This window comes from Eptesicus fuscus, chromosome 5 (assembly GCF_027574615.1).
Source record: "Eptesicus fuscus isolate TK198812 chromosome 5, DD_ASM_mEF_20220401, whole genome shotgun sequence".
Taxonomy (NCBI): Eukaryota; Metazoa; Chordata; class Mammalia; order Chiroptera; family Vespertilionidae; genus Eptesicus; species Eptesicus fuscus.
Genome location: NC_072477.1, coordinates 50,938,668 through 50,956,392, shown reverse-complemented (window position 1 = coordinate 50,956,392; position 17,725 = coordinate 50,938,668). Strand labels below are relative to the sequence as shown.

Genomic DNA, 17,725 nt, shown 5'->3' with positions numbered 1-17,725 from the left:
AACAAAAATGGCGGCATAGGTAAAGACCTGAAATTGCTGCCTCGCACAACCACTTCAAAACGACAACTAAAAGACAAAATGGACATCATCCAGAACCACAGGAAGGCTAGCTGAGTGGAAATTCTACAACTAGAAGGAAAGAGAAAAGCACACTGAGACTCAGAGGAGCTGCGGAAGTAAAGTGCAGAGGTACGGAGGCGCGTGCATGGAAAGGATTGGCAACTGAGTTCGTGGTTGTCTTTCTCAATCAGGAGGAAGACACAAGCTCCTGAATGCTCTGAACTCCAGTTCTGGGTGAGACTCTGGGGACCCAGACTCATACGGGGAGAAACTGGACTGTCTGGCATCAGGCGGAACTTGAGGGTGGCTTTCTCTCAGAGGTGCTTGCAGCGATTACTGAGGGACACTGAGACCCAGGGGCCTCTTAGGGCAGGACCAATGGCCAGCCATTGCTGTTTGCTCCACCTTGAGACTCCGCCCCACCCAAGCTGTGCACAGAGGTTTTTGTATATGAATGGCCTGGTCCTTTGAAACCTAAAATTAACTAACAAACTGCAGCTGAGTCAGAGAGACCCAGAACATCCAAAAGAAGGCCCAAGGCCCCACAGCAGCTTGCATTGCTTCACAGCTGGGCTTCATCTGGGCACCTCCAAACCCCAAACAAAGGAGGAATCTGCAGATCTCTCTGTAGCTCCTGCTGGGTGGCCTCAGGCAGAGGCTAAATTAGCACCTCCTTGGAGATCCAAGGGCCAGTGTACCCAGTGGTCAGAGTGGGACCATCCAGATTACAACTCCTCAGATCTATAAGGGACACACTCAGGGGGCAGACTCCATGAGCACCAAAGCCCCACTGAAGCAAGTCTTGCCTCATAAGGGTGTCTCCAGCACAGAAGTTCTCCCATTGTAGACACAGCTGATCCTTACAGCCAATTGGCCTGGAGGTCAATTCCTCCCAGTGATACCAACAACAATCAAGGCTTAACTACAAGACTGTGCACACAGCCCACAAAGGGGTACACCAAGAGTGTCCACCTCAGGTAACTGGGGAGGCTGAGCCACTGGGCCCTATAGGACACCTAGCACACAAAGCCACTCTGTCAACACAGGGAAGCAGCCAAAATGTGGAGACAAAGAAACAGGTCACAAATGAAAGAAATGGAGGGAAGCAAACTACTGGATATAGAGTTCAAAACCACGGTTATAAGGTTACTCAAGAATTTTCTAGAAACCGCCGATAAATTTAGTGAGACCCTCGAGGATATAAAAAAGGACCAACTAGAAATTAAGCATACACTGACTGAAATAAAGAATAATATACAGAGATCCAACAGCAGACTAGAGGATCGCAAGAATCAAATCAAAGATTTGAAATACAAAAAAGCAAAAAACACCCAACCGGAAAAGAAAAAAGAAAAAAAAATCCAGAAATATGAAGATAGTGTAAGGAGCCTCTGGAACAACTTCAAGCGTACCAACATCTGAATTATGGGGGTGCCAGAAGAAGAGAGAGAGCAAGATACTGAAAATTTATTTGAAGAAATAATGACAGAAAACTTCCCCCACCTGGTGAAAAAAATAGACTTACAAGTCCAGGAAGCACACAGAACCCCAAACTAAAGGAATCCAAAGAGGACTACACCAAGACACATCATAATTAAAATGCCAAGAACAAAAGACAAAGAGAGAATATTAAAAGCAGCAAGAGAAAAACAGTTAGCTACAAGGGAGCACCCATACAACTGTCAGCTGATTTCTCAACAGAAACTATTCAGGCCAGACGGGAGTGGCAAGAATTATTCAAAGTGATGAATAGCAAGAACCTACAACCAAGATCACTCTACCCAGCAAAGCTATCATTCAGAACTGAAGGTCAGATAAAGAGGTTCACAGATAAGAAAAAGCTAAAGGAGTTCATCACGGCCAAACCAGTATTATGAAATGCTGAAAGGTATTCTTTAAGAAGTGGAAGAAGAAGAAAAAGGTAAAGATAAAAATTATGAACAACAAATACATATCTATCAACAAGTGAACCTAAAAATCAAGTGAATAAAAAATCTGATGAACAGAATAAACTGGTGAATATAATAGAATCAGGGGCATAGAAAGGGAGTGTACTGACAATCCTTGGAGAAAAGAGGGTGTGAGGGGTGTGGGGGTGTGGAAAGAGACTAGATAAAAATCGTACACCTATGGATGAGAACAGTTGGGGGGGGGTGTAAGGGCAAAGGTTGGGGTGGGAGCTGGGTGGAGGGGAGCTATGGGGGGAGAAAAGAGGAACAACTGTAATAATCTGAACAATAAATATTTATTTTTAAAAAATTAAAACACGTGTGCGATTGGCACCAGCGAGAGCTTTATATGTATCGGGCATGCATAAGTCAGTGCTTATTTTTAAACTACCAGTGGGTGTCATATGCACCGGCTGGTCAGACGGATGGACGGTCTATCACTTAGCCTTTTATATATATAGAATATATTTGTCTCTCGCAGTAGCATTAGTTCATGAGATGAGGAATTGTGTCTATTTTATTCTATATACATAAATTGTTTTTTAATCTTTATTGTTGAAAGTATTACATATGGCCAAAGCCGGTTTGGCTCAGTGGATAGAGCGTCGGTCTGAGGACTGGAGGGTCCCAGGTTCGATTCCGGTCAAGGGCATGTACATTGGTTGCGGGCACATCCCCCAGTGGGGGGTGTGCAGGAGGCAGCTGGTCGATGTCTCTCTCTCATCGATGTTTCTGGCTCTCTATCCCTCTCCTTTCCTCTCTGTGAAAAATCAATAAAATATATTTAAAAAAAAGAAAGTATTACATATGTCCCCTTTTTTCCCCATTGACCCTATCTAGCTCACCCTACCCTCACCCCAGGCCTTCACCACATTATTGTCTGTGTCCATGGTTTATACATATATGCCTACCAGTTCTTTGGTTGATCTCTTCCCACCCACCCACTCACCACCATTTTCCCTCTGAGATTTGACAGTCTGTTCTTGCTTCTATGTCTTTGGATCTATTTTGTACATCAGTTTATTTTGTTCATTAGATTCCATATATGAGTGAGATCATATTATATATTTAGAACTCAGATTGGTGTCTGGCACATAGTACATACTTAATAAAAATCAAAAATGGAAAATTAGAAGGAAATGTCCTTGCATTTAAATATCTTCTTTTTTGCTATTTCCTTTTTCTTATTGTTACCCTTTCCTTTTCTATTTTCAGAATATGAGTGATGCTATGGCAGTCTTGCACAAACTACAGACAGGCTTGGATGTAAATGTGAAATTCACTGGTGTTCGAGTGTTTGAATATACACCAGAATGCATAGTATTTGATCTTCTTGATATTCCTTTATACCATGGGTGGTTAGTGGACCCTCAGGTAAGTAGAAAATTTTAAATTATCTAAACACAAATTTACTAAAAATGCTATTACTTTGGCAAATTAATTTAGATTTATATTTTCTGATACTTTTTTAAAGAGTTTTTTATTTTTTAATTTTTTTATTTTTTTTATCAGAGAGGAAGGAAGAGGGAGAGAGAGAGAGAAACATCACTGATGAGAGAATCATTGATCGGCTGCCTCCTGCATGCCCCACACTTGGGATCGAGCCCACAACCTGGGCATGTGCCCTTGATTAGAATCGAATCTGGGACCTTTCAGTACACAGGCCAATGTTCTATCCTCTGAACCAAACCGGCTAGGGCTGATACTTATATTTTTGTTTTTACCTGGAATGAGCCATATTGAGAGGTTAAGGAAGCAGTCCTCCGGACTGCTAAACCTGCCCAAGCCCAAAACTTCTGAGTATCCCTTCAGGGAGTTAGGGGCCTCAACTAGGGCCATAGCAGCTAGGCTTTACTTGTTTTTTTTGTTTTGTTTTGTTTTTGCTTTACTTGTTTTTTATGAACCTGACTATACATTCTTTTTAAACAAATGAAAATTTAGATTTTAAGACTGAATTTATAGAGATGCCATTTCTCTTTAAGTTATACTTTTAATACGATCTCAAACAAAATCCCAGCAGATTTGTGGGAGTAGTTTTAGAATGTGAAATTTATATGGAAATACAAAGATCTAGAAATAGAAGCCAAGATAGTCTTTAAAAAACAAAAAGTATGTTTTTATTGACTTTAGAGAGAGAAGAAAGGAGAAGGACAGAAAGATAGAGAAATACCAATGTGAGAGAGAAACATGGATCAGCTGCCTCCTGCACACCCCCTACTGGGGATCAAGCCCACAACTGGTCTTATGCCCTGAGAGGGAATTGAACCAGCAACCATTTGGTGCATGGACAACGCCCAAACAACTGAGCCTCACCAGCTAGGGCAAAGCCAAGATATTCTTGAAGCAGAATAAGTAGGAAGGACTTGCTCTTCCAGATGCAAAATATTTTAAAGATTGTAGTTAAGAAAGACTGTGAATATATAGACAGAATTAGGGCACTGTAAGGTAATGGGGGAAAGGTAGTCCTTTCAATAAAAGGTGCTAAGACAATTAGATATGTAAATAGTTAGCCAGTTTGATAGCCAATTAGAAAAAATGAAATTATTTCCTCCAAATCACACCATAAAATTGTATTCCATGTGCACTTATCTTTTCACTGTAAAAAATTATATAATTTGAGAATATGTTTTAACATTAATGATAAGAAAAGGTTCTAAAACGAGACACAAATGTATTAACTGTGAAGAACTTAGGTGGAATATTAGTACATTAAAATTGAGAATTTGTATTTGTCTAAATAAATTCCAAAGAAAATGAAAACATAAGCCACAGAGTAGAAGATGATCGCATCTTACATTAGGATGAATATCCAGAAAGTATACCAGTAAAGTGCTCCTACAGGTACTTTTTTAAATGTAGGCCATCCAGTAAAAAAAGGAGCAAATGATTTTAACAGGCATTTCACAAGAATGGATATACAAGTGGCCAGTGAACATGTAAACTAGCCATCCAGGAAATGCAAATTAAAACCAAAATGAGATACCACTCTACACACATTAGGATGGCTAACATCTAAAAGTCTGACAATACTAAATGTTGGAGAAGATGTACATTGTATTCTCATTTTCTGCTGAAGAGAATGTGAATTGGCTGTATACCTTGGAAAGCAGTTTGAAGTTATCTAGTAAAGTTGAGGATAGGATATCCTAATACTCAGAAATTTGAAAATGCGTATCCTAGAGAAATTCTTGATATGTGGAACAGGATAAATGTACAAGAATATTCATAATTATTATTTGTTGTAGCCCCAACTGAAAACAACCTAGTAGCCATCAAAAGATGAAATATTATAGAACAATGAAAAAGAACAGTTGCATACAACTACCTAGCATATTATATATGTGACTATTTGGTTTATTGTTTGTGTTTGCTCCAGAATATAAACTTTATGAAAGCATAGAACATCTGTTTTGTTCTCTGTTGCATCTGCACAATTTCTCTGATAGCACCTAATATATAGTAGCATATAAAAGGCACCCAAATGAATTAATTGAATGAAATATTAATACAGAGATTCAGCCTATGTATTGTTCATTGTTAGTATATACAAGTACAATTGATTTTTGTATATTGATCTGGTATTTGTTATTCTAGTTGTATTTTAGTGGATTCTTTAGGGTTGAAAATTCAGGTTCTTTGGAAAGACAATGAAGTTAACTCACAAAAGAAATGCTCTAAACAGTACAAGTGTTAAAAAAAAGAATGAAGCCCTAGCTGGTTTGGCTCAGTGGATAGAATGTCGGCCTGCAGACTGAAGGGCCCCAGGTTTGATTCCAGTTGAGGGCACATGCCCGGGTTGCGGACTCGATCCCCAGTGTGGGGCGTGCAGGAGACAGCCAATCAATGATTCTCTCTCATCATTGATGTTTCTATCTTTTATCCCCTCTCCCTTCCTCCCTTCCTCTCTGAAATCAATAAAATATATATATACACGTGTGTGTGTGTGTGTGTGTGTGTGTGTTTAAAAAAAGAAAAAGAATGAAAATTTAAAAGAATTGTGCCCTCAAATTGCTTCTTAAGGGTTCAAGTTTTCATTTTAAGTGAATCAAAGCTGGAAGTCATACTCTTTTGTGTGCTTTACTTAGACTTGTAGCCAAAAGATCCTCTTTCAAAGAAAAGGCCTTATTCGACTCTACATTGAAAGATTGACAATTGAATATGTTTATGTGCTTTTAGTTAATATGAAATGTTTAAGATATGTATGTAACATTTTCCATAATTCACTGCTTTGTCTTTTTCAATTTACTGGTCTTCTCAACCAATCATCAGTTCCACTTGCATGGTTAAGAGGCTTTTATAAAACATGGTAGAATTTTGCAGGAATCCTATATAATAAAAGCCTAATATTCTAAGTGTCTGGTCATCCGTTCAACCAATCAAAGTGTAATATGCTAATGATATGCTAAGGCCGCTCAACCGCTCCCTATGATGTGCATTGACCACCACGGGGCAGACAGTAGGCCAGTCGACCAGTCGCTATGACGTGCACTGACCATCAGGGGGCAGACGCTCTGACTGGTAGGTTAGCTTGCTGCTTGGGTCCAGCTGATTGAGATTGAGCAAGATGGGCCAGACACGCCCTGGAGCCCTCCCGCGGTTCCTCCCTAGCTGGACAACCTCCTGCGTCCCTCCCCGGCCCCGGTTGTGCACTGGTGGGGTCCCTCGGCCTGTGGCCTGCACCCTCTCGCAATCCGGGACCCCTCGGAGGATGTTGGAGAGCCAGTTTTGGCCCAATCCCGCAGGCCAGGCCTAGGGACCCCACTGGTGCACGAATTCGTGCACCGGGTTTCTAGTAAAAGAAATAAATTATGGCCTAGAGCAGAGCAGTTGTTCTCAAATTTTGCTACCCAGCAGTGGAATAGACAATTGAGAAACAACTTGAGCCTGGAATTCTTTTAAATCTTTTTTAAAAATTAATTTTAGAGAGGGAGGATGGGGTGGAGGAGAGAAAGAAACATTGATGTGAGAGAGGAAACCAAGATGGCGGCATAAGGTAAACACCTAACTGTTGCCTACCACAACAATTTTGAAACTACAACTGGAATACAGAGCGCACACCGTCCAGAACCACCGGAAAGCTGACAGAGTGAAAAACCTACAACTAGAGAAAAACAGAGAGGGGGACGCTGAGCCTCAGGAGCTGTGGAGGTGTGGAGATCTGTGAGCGCGGAAAGGGAGGGCAGCTGAATACACGGCAGGCTTGCTCGCAGCGCGCGGAGAGGGAGGGCAGCAGACGCTGCGTGGCTAGCTTTCTCGTTTGGGAGAAAAGCAGGGCCGCCCGACTGCACTGAGGTCCAGCTGCGGTCGGGGAGAAACTGGGCTGTTTGGCAGTGGACGAGGCTGGAGAGTGGCCTTATCTCAGAGGCGCGCAGCCATTAATTCGGGAACGGAGGAACCAGCCCTCTTAGGGCGGCACGGACGGAAACCAAGTTTGTCTGCGCCACCCTGAGACTCCGCCCCATTCAAGCTGAGCACAGCCCTCCCAGTGACTGGATTTCTCCTTCGGGAGAAAAACAGAGCCCCAGCTGGGGAGAAACTGGTCTGTTAGGCAGCGGGAGAGGCTCGGAAGCTGCCTTCTCTCAGAGGCGCGCAGCCATTAATTCGGGCACGGAGAACCCGACCCTCTTAGGGCAGAGCAGACGGGAAACCAAAGCTTGTCTGCGCCACCCTGAGACTCCGCCCCATCCAAGCTGAGCACAGAAGCTCTCCCAGCGGAGACACTGCTGATCCTCACAGCCAACTGGCTTGGAGATCAACTCCTGCCAGTGATACCAACAATCCCAACCACTCTGAACTCGTTTCTGGGGACACGCGGGGGACCCAGACGCCTACGGGAGGGACTCTCGGCCGGTTGGAGAGTGAGAGTGACTTTTCTGTCGTGAGCACCAAAGCCCTACTGTGTCTCCAGCACAGCAATTCTTCCGTTATATAGACAGCAGGCCCTCACAGCCAATTGGACCGGAGGTCAATTCCTCCCAGTGTACCAACAGCAATCAGGGCTTTTAACTTCACCAAGACTTTCCACTCAGCCCACAAAGGGGAGTACCAAGAGCGACCACCTAGGGTGATTGGGGAAGCTGAGCTACCGGGCCCTATAGGTCACCGACCACACAAAGCCACTCCATCAACACAGGGAGGCAGCCAAAATGTGGAGACATCGGAGTATGTCACAAGTAGGAGAGATAGATGAAAGCAAACTAATGGACGACACAGTGTTCAGAACCATAGTTATAAGGTTACTCAAGAATCTTCTAAAAACCGCTGAGGAACTTGAAGAGACCTTCAAGGACCTAAATGAGAATACTAAAAAAATGGAAAAGGACCAGTCAGAAATTATGCATACACTGTCTGAAATAAAGAATATACAGAGTAGACCACCGCACCCGAAGAGTCAAACCAAAGAGCTGGAATATGAGGAAGAAAAAAACACCCAACCAGAGAGGCAGAAAGAAAGAAGAATCCAAAAGTGTGAGGATAGCATAAGGAGCCTCCAGGATGGCTTTAAGCGTACCAATATCCGAATTTTTGGGGTGCCAGAAGAGAGAGAGCAAGATACTGAAAACCTATTTGAAGAAATAATGACAGAAAACTTCCCCCACCTGGTGAAAGAAATAGACTTACAAGTCCAGGAAGCGCACAGAACCCCAAACAAAAGGAATCCAAAGAGGACCACACCAAGACACATCATAATTAAAATGCCAAGAGCAGCCAAAACCGGTTTGGCTCAGTGGATAGAGCGTCGGCCTGCGGACTGAAGGGTCCCGGGTTCGATTCCGGTCGGGGGCATGTGCCTTGGTTGCGGGCACATCCCCAGTGGGGGGTGTGCAGGAGGCAGCTGATCGATGTTTCTCTCTCATCGATGTTTCTAGCTTTCTATCCCTCTCCCTTCCTCTCTGTAAAAAATCAATAAAATATATATAAAAAATAAAAATAAAAAAAAAAAAATAAAATGCCAAGAGCAAAAGACAAAGAGAGAATCTTAAAAGCAGCAAGAGCAAAACAGTTAGTTACCTACAAGGGAGCACCCATACGACTGTCAGCTGATTTCTCAACAGAAACTATGCAGGCCAGATGGGAGTGGCAAGAAATATTCAAAGTGATGAATAGCAAGAACCTACAACCAAGACTACTCTACCCAGCAAAGTTATCATTCAGAATTGAAGGGCAGATAAAGAGCTTCACAGAAAGAAAAAGCTAAAGGAGTTCATCAAACCAGTATTATATGAATGCTGAAAGGTATTCTTTAAAAAGAGGAAAAAGAAGAAAAAAGTAAAGATAAAAATTATGAACAACAAACATCTATCAAGTGATTCTAAAAATCAAGTGAATTAAAAACTGAGGAACAGAATAAACTGGTGAACATAATAGAATTAGAGGCATAGAATGGGAATGGATTGATAATTCTCAGGGGGAAAGGGGTGTCTGTGTGGGGGGTATGGGAAGTGACTGGACAAAAATCATACACCTATGGATAAGGACAACGGGGGGAGGGGGAGGTAACCGGGTGATGGGGAGATATGGGGGGGGGGGGGGGGACGGAGAAACAATTGTAATAATCCGAACAATAAAGATTTATTAAAAAAATAATAAATAAATAAATAAATAAATAAATAAATATAAAAAAAAAAAAAAAGTGAGAGAGATACATCAATCAGTTGCCTCTCGCATGAGCCCTGACCGAGGTATGTGCCCTGACTGGAATCAAACCCGTGACCTTCCAGTGCACAGATGCCACTTCAACCAACTGAGCCACACTGGCCAGGGCCTAAATCTTTTTAATAAGTTTCCCAGTTTGGAAACTACTGTCCAGAGTATTTCTTGTGCAGACATATGTTAAGACTTATGGTATTTAAAGAGTAAGTATTCAAGAAGATCAGCCGAAACCGGTTTGGCTCAGTGGATAGAGCGTCGGCCTGCGGACTGAAAGGTCCCAGGTTCGATTCCGGTCAAGGGCATGTACCTTGGTTGCGGGCACATCCCCAGTAGGGGGTGTGCAGGAGGCAGCTGATCGATGTTTCTCTCACATCGATGTTTCTAATTCTATCCCTCTCCCTTCCTCTCTGTAAAAAAAATCAATAAAATATATATTAAAAAAAAAAAAAAAGATCATTTGGATAGTGAAAGAAAACATTGGCCCTCTTATTTTTTATAGCATTGTATTAATTTGTACTTGTTTTATTATGGATATATTATATTAACACAGTAGTACATGTAAATAATTTATAAATATATCTTAGGGATGGGAGGGCAAACAAAAAAAGTTGTTGAGACAGCAGAAATCTATTTTTCTTCAAAAACCAAAGCAAAGTATAATGGAGAGAGAGTAGAGGTGCCCAATTTTATATTCCTGTAACTTAAAACATTGAATTCACTTTTCTAGTGAACCTCCAAAGACAAATATTAAATAAGAATCATTAGGCAAATACTGTCCCTGATTAACATACATTAACTTTTCTTCAGGAAAATAAAGTTAGTTGTGTCTACTCATTTTCACTATACTTGGCTAGGAAATAAATTCTATATAATAAACGGCTAATATGCAAATCGACTGAATGGGAGAATGACCGGTTGCTATGACACGCACTGACCACCAGGGGGCAGATGCTCAATGCAGGAGCTGCCCTCTGGTGGTCAGTGCACTCACACAGGGGGAGCACTGCTCAGCCAGAATCCAGGCTCATGGCCAGCAAGTGCAGCGGCAGTGGTGGGAGTCTCTGCTGCCTCTGCAGCAGTGCTAAGGATGTCCGACTGCCAGCTGGGGAGTGGGCCTAAGCCATCAGTAGGATATGCCCCAAGAGCTCCCAGACTGCCAGAGGGCGCCAGCCAGGCTGAGGAGAGCCCCCCTCCAGTGCACAAATTTCGTGCACTGGGCCTCTAGTAATAAAATGGAAAAACTTTAATCTCATAAATTAGCATCTTTATATTTGCCTTGCCTTAAATGACAATATTTGTATTTTAGAAAATAAAAAAAAACTGAGCTTTTCTTATTTTTCCTCCTTAAATGGCTTATTTTTTATTTTAATCACTTAAATGCATCTTTACAACCTTAAGAAATAAAGTTGCATGTAATAAGCCCATTTAATTATTTTTTGTGTAATTGAAATACAACTGAGCAATATTTTTCTTTCTTTTTAAAAATATATTTTTTATAATATAGCTGTAAACAAAACTGAAAACAGTTGGGTGTTAATTTTAGTGTTGATTTTTTTCATAAATAATATTTGTATCTTTAGTATTGTATTAGAATAAAACCCTAAAGAGTGACATTGGTTTCTTTGTTATTATTTTTAATCTTATCATGATTAGTAAGATAGTCATTTGTTTTCTAGATGGATGACATTGTAAAAGCTGTTGGTAACTGCAGCTACAACCAACTAGTGGAGAAGATCATCTCTTGTAAGCAGTCAGACAATAGTGAGCTGGTTAGTGAAGGTGGGTGAGTGCTGCTATTACCTGACTTATTCTTGGCAAAATAAATTGTCTGATAATTTAACATCTTTCAAATGTCTTAAAACAGAAGTGTTGCTACTTACAGGAATTAAGTAATTTTTCGTAAAGGTGCCAGTGAAAGGTTTTTCCTAGAAACCTTTCACTTGACTTGTACAATGAGGCCTGGATTTTAATAAAGGTCTTTGGAATCTCTTGTTAGCTTTATTTTAATCCTCGCCCGAGTATATTTTTCCATTGATTTCTTAGAGAGAGGGAAAGACAGAGAAATATCGATGTGAGAGAAACACATCGATTGGTTGCCTCCTGCCTGGGCCATGAAGGATCCTGCCCTTGACTGGAATCAAACCCGGGACCCTTTGGTCCACAAGCCGATGCTCTATCCACTGAGCAAAACTGACTAGGGCTCTCTTGTTAGTTTTGATACGGTAAATTACTCAGGGGTAATTGATAATTGCTCTTTTTAAAAATCATTATTATTTGGGAGTACTGCGTGAACCTTATAATTTATTCTGAACACTTCAGTTGACTGAGTATCATGGTACTCAGTGTTCATTTTAGTAGAGCTCTGCCTTATGTTTCAGTATAACATAGTATAGTAAAGCTCCATTCTTTTTTTTTTATGTATTTTTTATTGATTTCAGAGAGGAAGGGAGAGGGAGAGAGAGGGAGAGATAGAAACATCCATGGTGAGAGAGAATCATTTGGCTGCCTCCTGCACACCCCCTACTGGGGATTGAGCCCAAAACCCAGGCATGTGCCCTTGATTGGAATTAAACCCAGGACCTTTTATTCCGCAGGATGATGCTCTATCCACTGAGCCAAACAAGCTAGGGCTAAAGCTCCATTTTTAATCAAAGTGTGCCTTTGATCATTCAGTTATCCTAATCCTTAACTAATTAAAATTGCTAAATTTGTCACCATAGAAGCAATTTCATATTTTTCAGCTGTGTTTCAGTCAGTGAAGGGAAGGAGAAGAATGCTGTCCGGAGTCATAGCATTTGGATGTACCTTCCCTACCACCTACTTCACTTTTTTTTTAAGTATTTTATTTTACTTTTTTAATATATTTTATTGATTGTTTACAGAGAGGAAGGGAGAGGGATAGAGAGTTAGAAACATCAGTGAGAGAGAAACATCAGTCAGCTGCCTCCTGCACACCCCCTACTGGCGATGTGCCTGGAACCAAGGTACATGCCCTTGACCGGAATCAAACCTGGGACCTTTTAGTCTGCAGGCCTACGCTCTATCCACTGAGCCAAACCGGTTAGGGCTCACTTTTTCATAAATATGTTCAAATACTGAGGTTGCTATTCTCTGTTTGTAGGGGAAACAAAAGGAAGAGAAATCATAAGTAGGGAGTGAGCTTCATTTTTTTAGACACACAATTCTTTTATATGTGATATATGGTATATATTATCCTACCTAATAATAGACAAATATGCAAATTGACCATACCTCTGACACACCCACAAGCCACGCCCACCATCCAATCAGAGCGAGCATGCAAATTAACCCAAACCAAGATGGCTACAGCCACAGAGAGCAAGGTTTCCTAGGCAACAGAGGAAGCCAAGCTTTCTGCCTGCCCTTGCCAGGCCTAAGCCTCCACTCAAGCTACAAAGTTTCAATTATAGAAAGTAAACAAATTCAAACAAATGGTGACAGGATGGAGCTTGAGAAAGCAGGCCAGGGTTGCCGCCGGCAACAGGGGAAGCAAAGCTTTCCACACACCCTGGCCGGGCCCACCAGCTAAGGCAACAAAGTTTCAATTATAACCCCAACAGAAATGGCTGCCAGCCTCCTCAGAGGGAGCCCCAGGCTTGGCTCCGCTCCAGGCTACAAAGTTTCAATTGTAGAAGGAAAATAAATTCCAGATACCAGGGCCTCCGCTTGGGTTGCCAGGGGGCGTGGCCGGCCTGCAAACCACCACAGGCCCCTCGCTCAGGCTGCCCCATGCCCCAAGGGAACCCCCACCTGATCCGGGACACCCTTCAGGGCAAACCAGCTGGCCCCCACCCCTGTACCAGGCCTCTATTCTATCTAATAAAAGAGTAATATACAGATTGATCATCACTGCAACACACAATATCGCTGCCCCCATGTGGTCAAAGATCCTGCCCCCATGTGGACACAAGATGGCCACCACAAGATGGTCAGCAGGAGAGGGCAGTTGGGAGGCACTTGGCCTGCAAGGGAGGGCAGTTGAGAAGGACCAGGCCTGCAAGGGAGGAAAGTTGGAGGTGATCAACCCTGCAGGAGAGGGCAGTTAGGGGTGACCAGGCCGGCAGAGGAGGGAAGTTGGAGGCAAACAGGCTGGCAGCAGAGTGGTTAGGAGGTGATCAGGCTGGCAGGCAGAAGCGGTTAGGGGCAATCAGGAAGGCAGGCAGGCAGGCAAGCAGTTGGGAGCCAGAAGTCCTGGATTGTGAGAGGGATGTCCCATATTGGAGAGGGTACAGGCTGGGCTGAGGGACAGCCCCCCTCCGTGCACGAATTTTGTGCACTGGGCCTCTAGTTATAATATATATTACTATTATCATGTTTTAAAAAAATAAATAAAAACTAAGTTACTACAAGAGTTTATGAGAACATATAAAAGAAGACATGTACATGAATCCCATACTATACTGATTAATCAGAACCCAACTAATTTTATTACTCCATTATCCATAAGTTTAGCAAGAGGCAAGTAGCAAGAAAACACACAGTATTTTAATTGAGGTTTATCTTAGTCTTCTACTTGCATTAAACACATAAATAAATATACAAGGATATTGATCATTGTTTTGCATGACAGCTCTTTCACTACAACTTAAGGGAACAAAGTTTAAATTTTAGGGGGAAGAGAAGCAACAAAATATTTGTTAAAAATATTTTCTCACGCTGGCCGATTTGGCTCAGTGGATAGAGCGTCAGCCTCTGGACTGAGGGGTCCCGGGTTCGATTCCAGCTAGGGGCACATGCCCGGGTTGCAGACTCGAATCCCCCAAAGTGGGGGACATGCAGGAGGCAGCCAATCAATGATTCTCTCTCATCATTGATGTTTCTATCTCTCTGTCTTTCTCCCTTCTTTTTTGAAATCAATAAAAAATATATTTAAAAAATATATTTTCTCTAGCTCTAGCTGGTTAGGCTCAGTGGGTAGAGCATTGGCCTGCGGACTGAAAGGTCCCGGGTTCAATTCCAGTCAACGGCACATACCTCAGTTGCAGGCTCCTCCTCGGCCCAGGCCCTTGCAGGAGGCAACCAATCACTGTGTTTCTCTCACATCTATATTTCTCACTGTCTTTCCCTCTCTCTTCCACTCTCTAAAAATCAATGGAAAAATATCTTCGGGTAAGGATTAAGAAAAAAAGAAAGAAACAGAAGACAGATCAATAAATGACAATAAAATATTTTTAAAAAAACACACAAATATTTTCTCTCACTAGAACTTACCCAAGCTCTATACACAACAAATGCACAACAGCAACAAAAGCCCCAGTGCCTTTTTCACTTCTCCTTTTTCTCAACCTGATGTTACAACTATAACTCTGACATTGATTTCCCAGGATAATGAAAAACAATAGCTAATTTATATTGTGTTGATAACTTGAGAAGAACATCTTGTTAAAAACAAGGAAGGAATTATCTTCTTTAATGTTATAGAATTTTTGTGTAATATATACCAGAATTGATTAAATTCTTGTTATATACATTTTGTAGTGATGAAATTCTACATATCAGATTCCCATATCAAGGAATAATTATATATAGAATTCACTATAATTAGAAAACTAAACTAGTTTTTATTTATAAGAAACTACAAGTGTGTAGTCTACTTGAAATAATTGTTTAACTCCAATGGTTACTTGTATAAGGCACTAAGAAATCTATAATAAAAATGTAATATGCTAATTACATCGGACGTCCTTCCGCACAACCTTCCGATGAAGCTGGGGCTGTGAGGGAAGCCGGGGTCCCGGGTGCCAGAGGGAAGCCAGTGCCAGCAGCAGGGGAAGGAAGACCTACTCTTGCACGAATTTCATGCATTGGGCCTCTAATATATAAAAGAAGAGGCCACAATAGACATTTTTACTTATAATGTAGCAATTAGCTTCCCTCCATTATTTTCTTCATCATATTTTCTTGGGTATAATTTTCTACTGAAGTAGTAGTTTGCTCTCTTTTCTATTTGGCCCACAACTGTAACTTTCCTTTTGAATCAATAAAATATCCAAAAGGTGATTATATTTTAGATATAATGCCTGAACCCACACACACAAAAATTATTTTTTTGATATTAGTGTTTGAAAATATCTCTTAGTTTCAGAAATTCAATACTAAATTAGTTTATCTAATTATTTTCCTTTATTACTAAAGAGCTATTAGAGAAGATGAAAGTAATGAGTGCCTTAAAGGATGTGAAGTTAAAAAGAGGGACACTAAAATTAGGCAAAAAGGAACAAAAATAGGTAGTAAGGTAAAAGAAAACTTGGCTTATTTAAAAACAGTATGATTACATAAATCTTAAAATTCATATTTATAACATCAACCTAACACTTTTATAAACAGCATTTATTGTACAGAGTACTGAGAAGAGAAATATTTACAGCCGTTCGTGTTCATTAATACATCTGTTCTGTCCTGCAATTATGAGAAGGCGGAATGTGTCTGGCACAAAAATAAATCCTAGACTTACAAATTAGAAAAACAGCAGTTTTAAAAAATGTTTTTACTTTCTTGGTAGAAATATAAAACCTGTGGTTTAGGAGGAAGAAAGCAAACAAAATTAAAAGTCCAGTCAATTGTAGAGGTGGCTTTAACACCAAAGTTTTGTTTCTTTTATTTTTTTAATTTTATTGTTTAAAGTATTATAAATAGTAGTACATATATCTCCTTTTCCCCCCATTGACCTTCCCCCAGCCTCCCCTACCCCCTGGCCAGAGTTTTGTTTCTTAAACCAACTTGTCAACAGCAGTAGGAGTTTAAAATCTAAATCTAAAACCTAAATAGATGGTCAGCACAGTGCAGCCACTACAGTAAGACAGGCGCATGTGCAGGCTGCAATCCACACAGACCCAGGCTACCCTCAACACCACCGTTTAAATGTACCTAAACTGATGTGTTTTTAAAACTAGTGGGTGGGAGGGAAAAACAGCCATACGTTGTCTTCCCGAAGTCCTTGAGGATAGAGTAGATGTTTTCAAAGGCTTCATAAATTTCTGCTCTGACTTTAGCACCTGTTAATACAACTTTTCCCGAAACAAAAATAAGGAGAACAATTCTGGATTTGATCATCCTGTAGATTAAACCAGGAAATAATTCTGGCTCATAACTACTGAACTGTTGGTGGGTCAGCATGAGGCCTTCTAACCTTATGGGGAACTTCACATTGCAACTGCATACCATGTTCTGTATCTTGAAGTCCAAAAACTTGGCTGGGAAACCTAACTTCTGCACAACTGTGGCATACTTTCTTCCTGCTAGTCTGGACCGGTCTTCATTCCTGGCGCCGGTGCACACCATCTTCCCAGAATTAAAGATCAGGGCTGTGGTCCGGGGCTCCCTTATTCTCATGATCACAGTAGCAAACCACTTGGAATTATATGCAGTATTTCAGGCACGAAGTGCAATGGTCTTTAGGTCAAGTTTACAACCAAGATTCACTGTGGATACAATATTTTGCAGCTGTGGCATGATCTTCGAGCTCTCAGAGGGCTGTGTGGTGGGGGTTATGGGTAAAGGGTACAGGTCATGATGCCTGGCTTGGCTGCAGTCATAAGAGTCTGTGAGTGGAAGAGCTGAATGTCTGACCTGAGGCTCCAGAGTCACCTGCTGGGCCGTTGGCTGCTGCTACTGTCCTTGCTGCTCCTCCAGAATGGACAGACTGTTGGTGTTCTGAATGGGCTGTGGAGTCAGCCCTGTGCCATACGGCATCATTGGGCTAAAGCTAGGAATTCCAGGAATCATGAGCCCTGAGGGGAGGCCAGGACTTGAGTGTAGGGTGGCATGCTATTGTTCTGATCCATGGCGACCTTTGCATTGGAGCTGCCTTGGTGGCCAGTCTTCCCCAGAGCATCCCCAGCAGAACTTCTAAGCAACTTCCTCAGCTCCCAGGGTTATCTTCAGACCAACCAAGTGAGGCTGCTCTGGAGTCACTGCGGACAGCAGCACCCACCCTGCAAGGACTAGTCACATGGCCGGCGGCCCGGGCACGCGCCATGGCAACCCTTCCTGACCCCTCTCAGGAAAATAATTTAAATTTATTTTCAGTGATATTACCTTAT

General features: G+C 41.7%; 1 protein-coding gene and 1 pseudogene across 5 annotated transcripts in view; one reads left to right on the top strand and one right to left on the bottom strand.

Moving 5' to 3' along the window:
- Positions 1-17,725, top strand: part of MINDY2 (MINDY lysine 48 deubiquitinase 2) — a 75,111-nt gene that overhangs the window by 27,566 nt on the left and 29,820 nt on the right. For all 5 annotated transcript variants that reach the window (XR_008556118.1, XM_054716193.1, XM_054716194.1 and 2 more), the window contains 2 exons: positions 3,225-3,383; positions 11,339-11,441. Coding sequence is in view for 4 of the 5 variants with exons in the window: in XM_054716193.1 (XP_054572168.1) it covers positions 3,225-3,383; positions 11,339-11,441 (262 nt within the window). In the remaining variant the exon portion in view is untranslated. The remainder of the gene's footprint in view (positions 1-3,224; positions 3,384-11,338; positions 11,442-17,725) is intronic.
- LOC103283879 (TATA-box-binding protein-like) lies at positions 16,551-17,467 on the bottom strand (annotated as a pseudogene).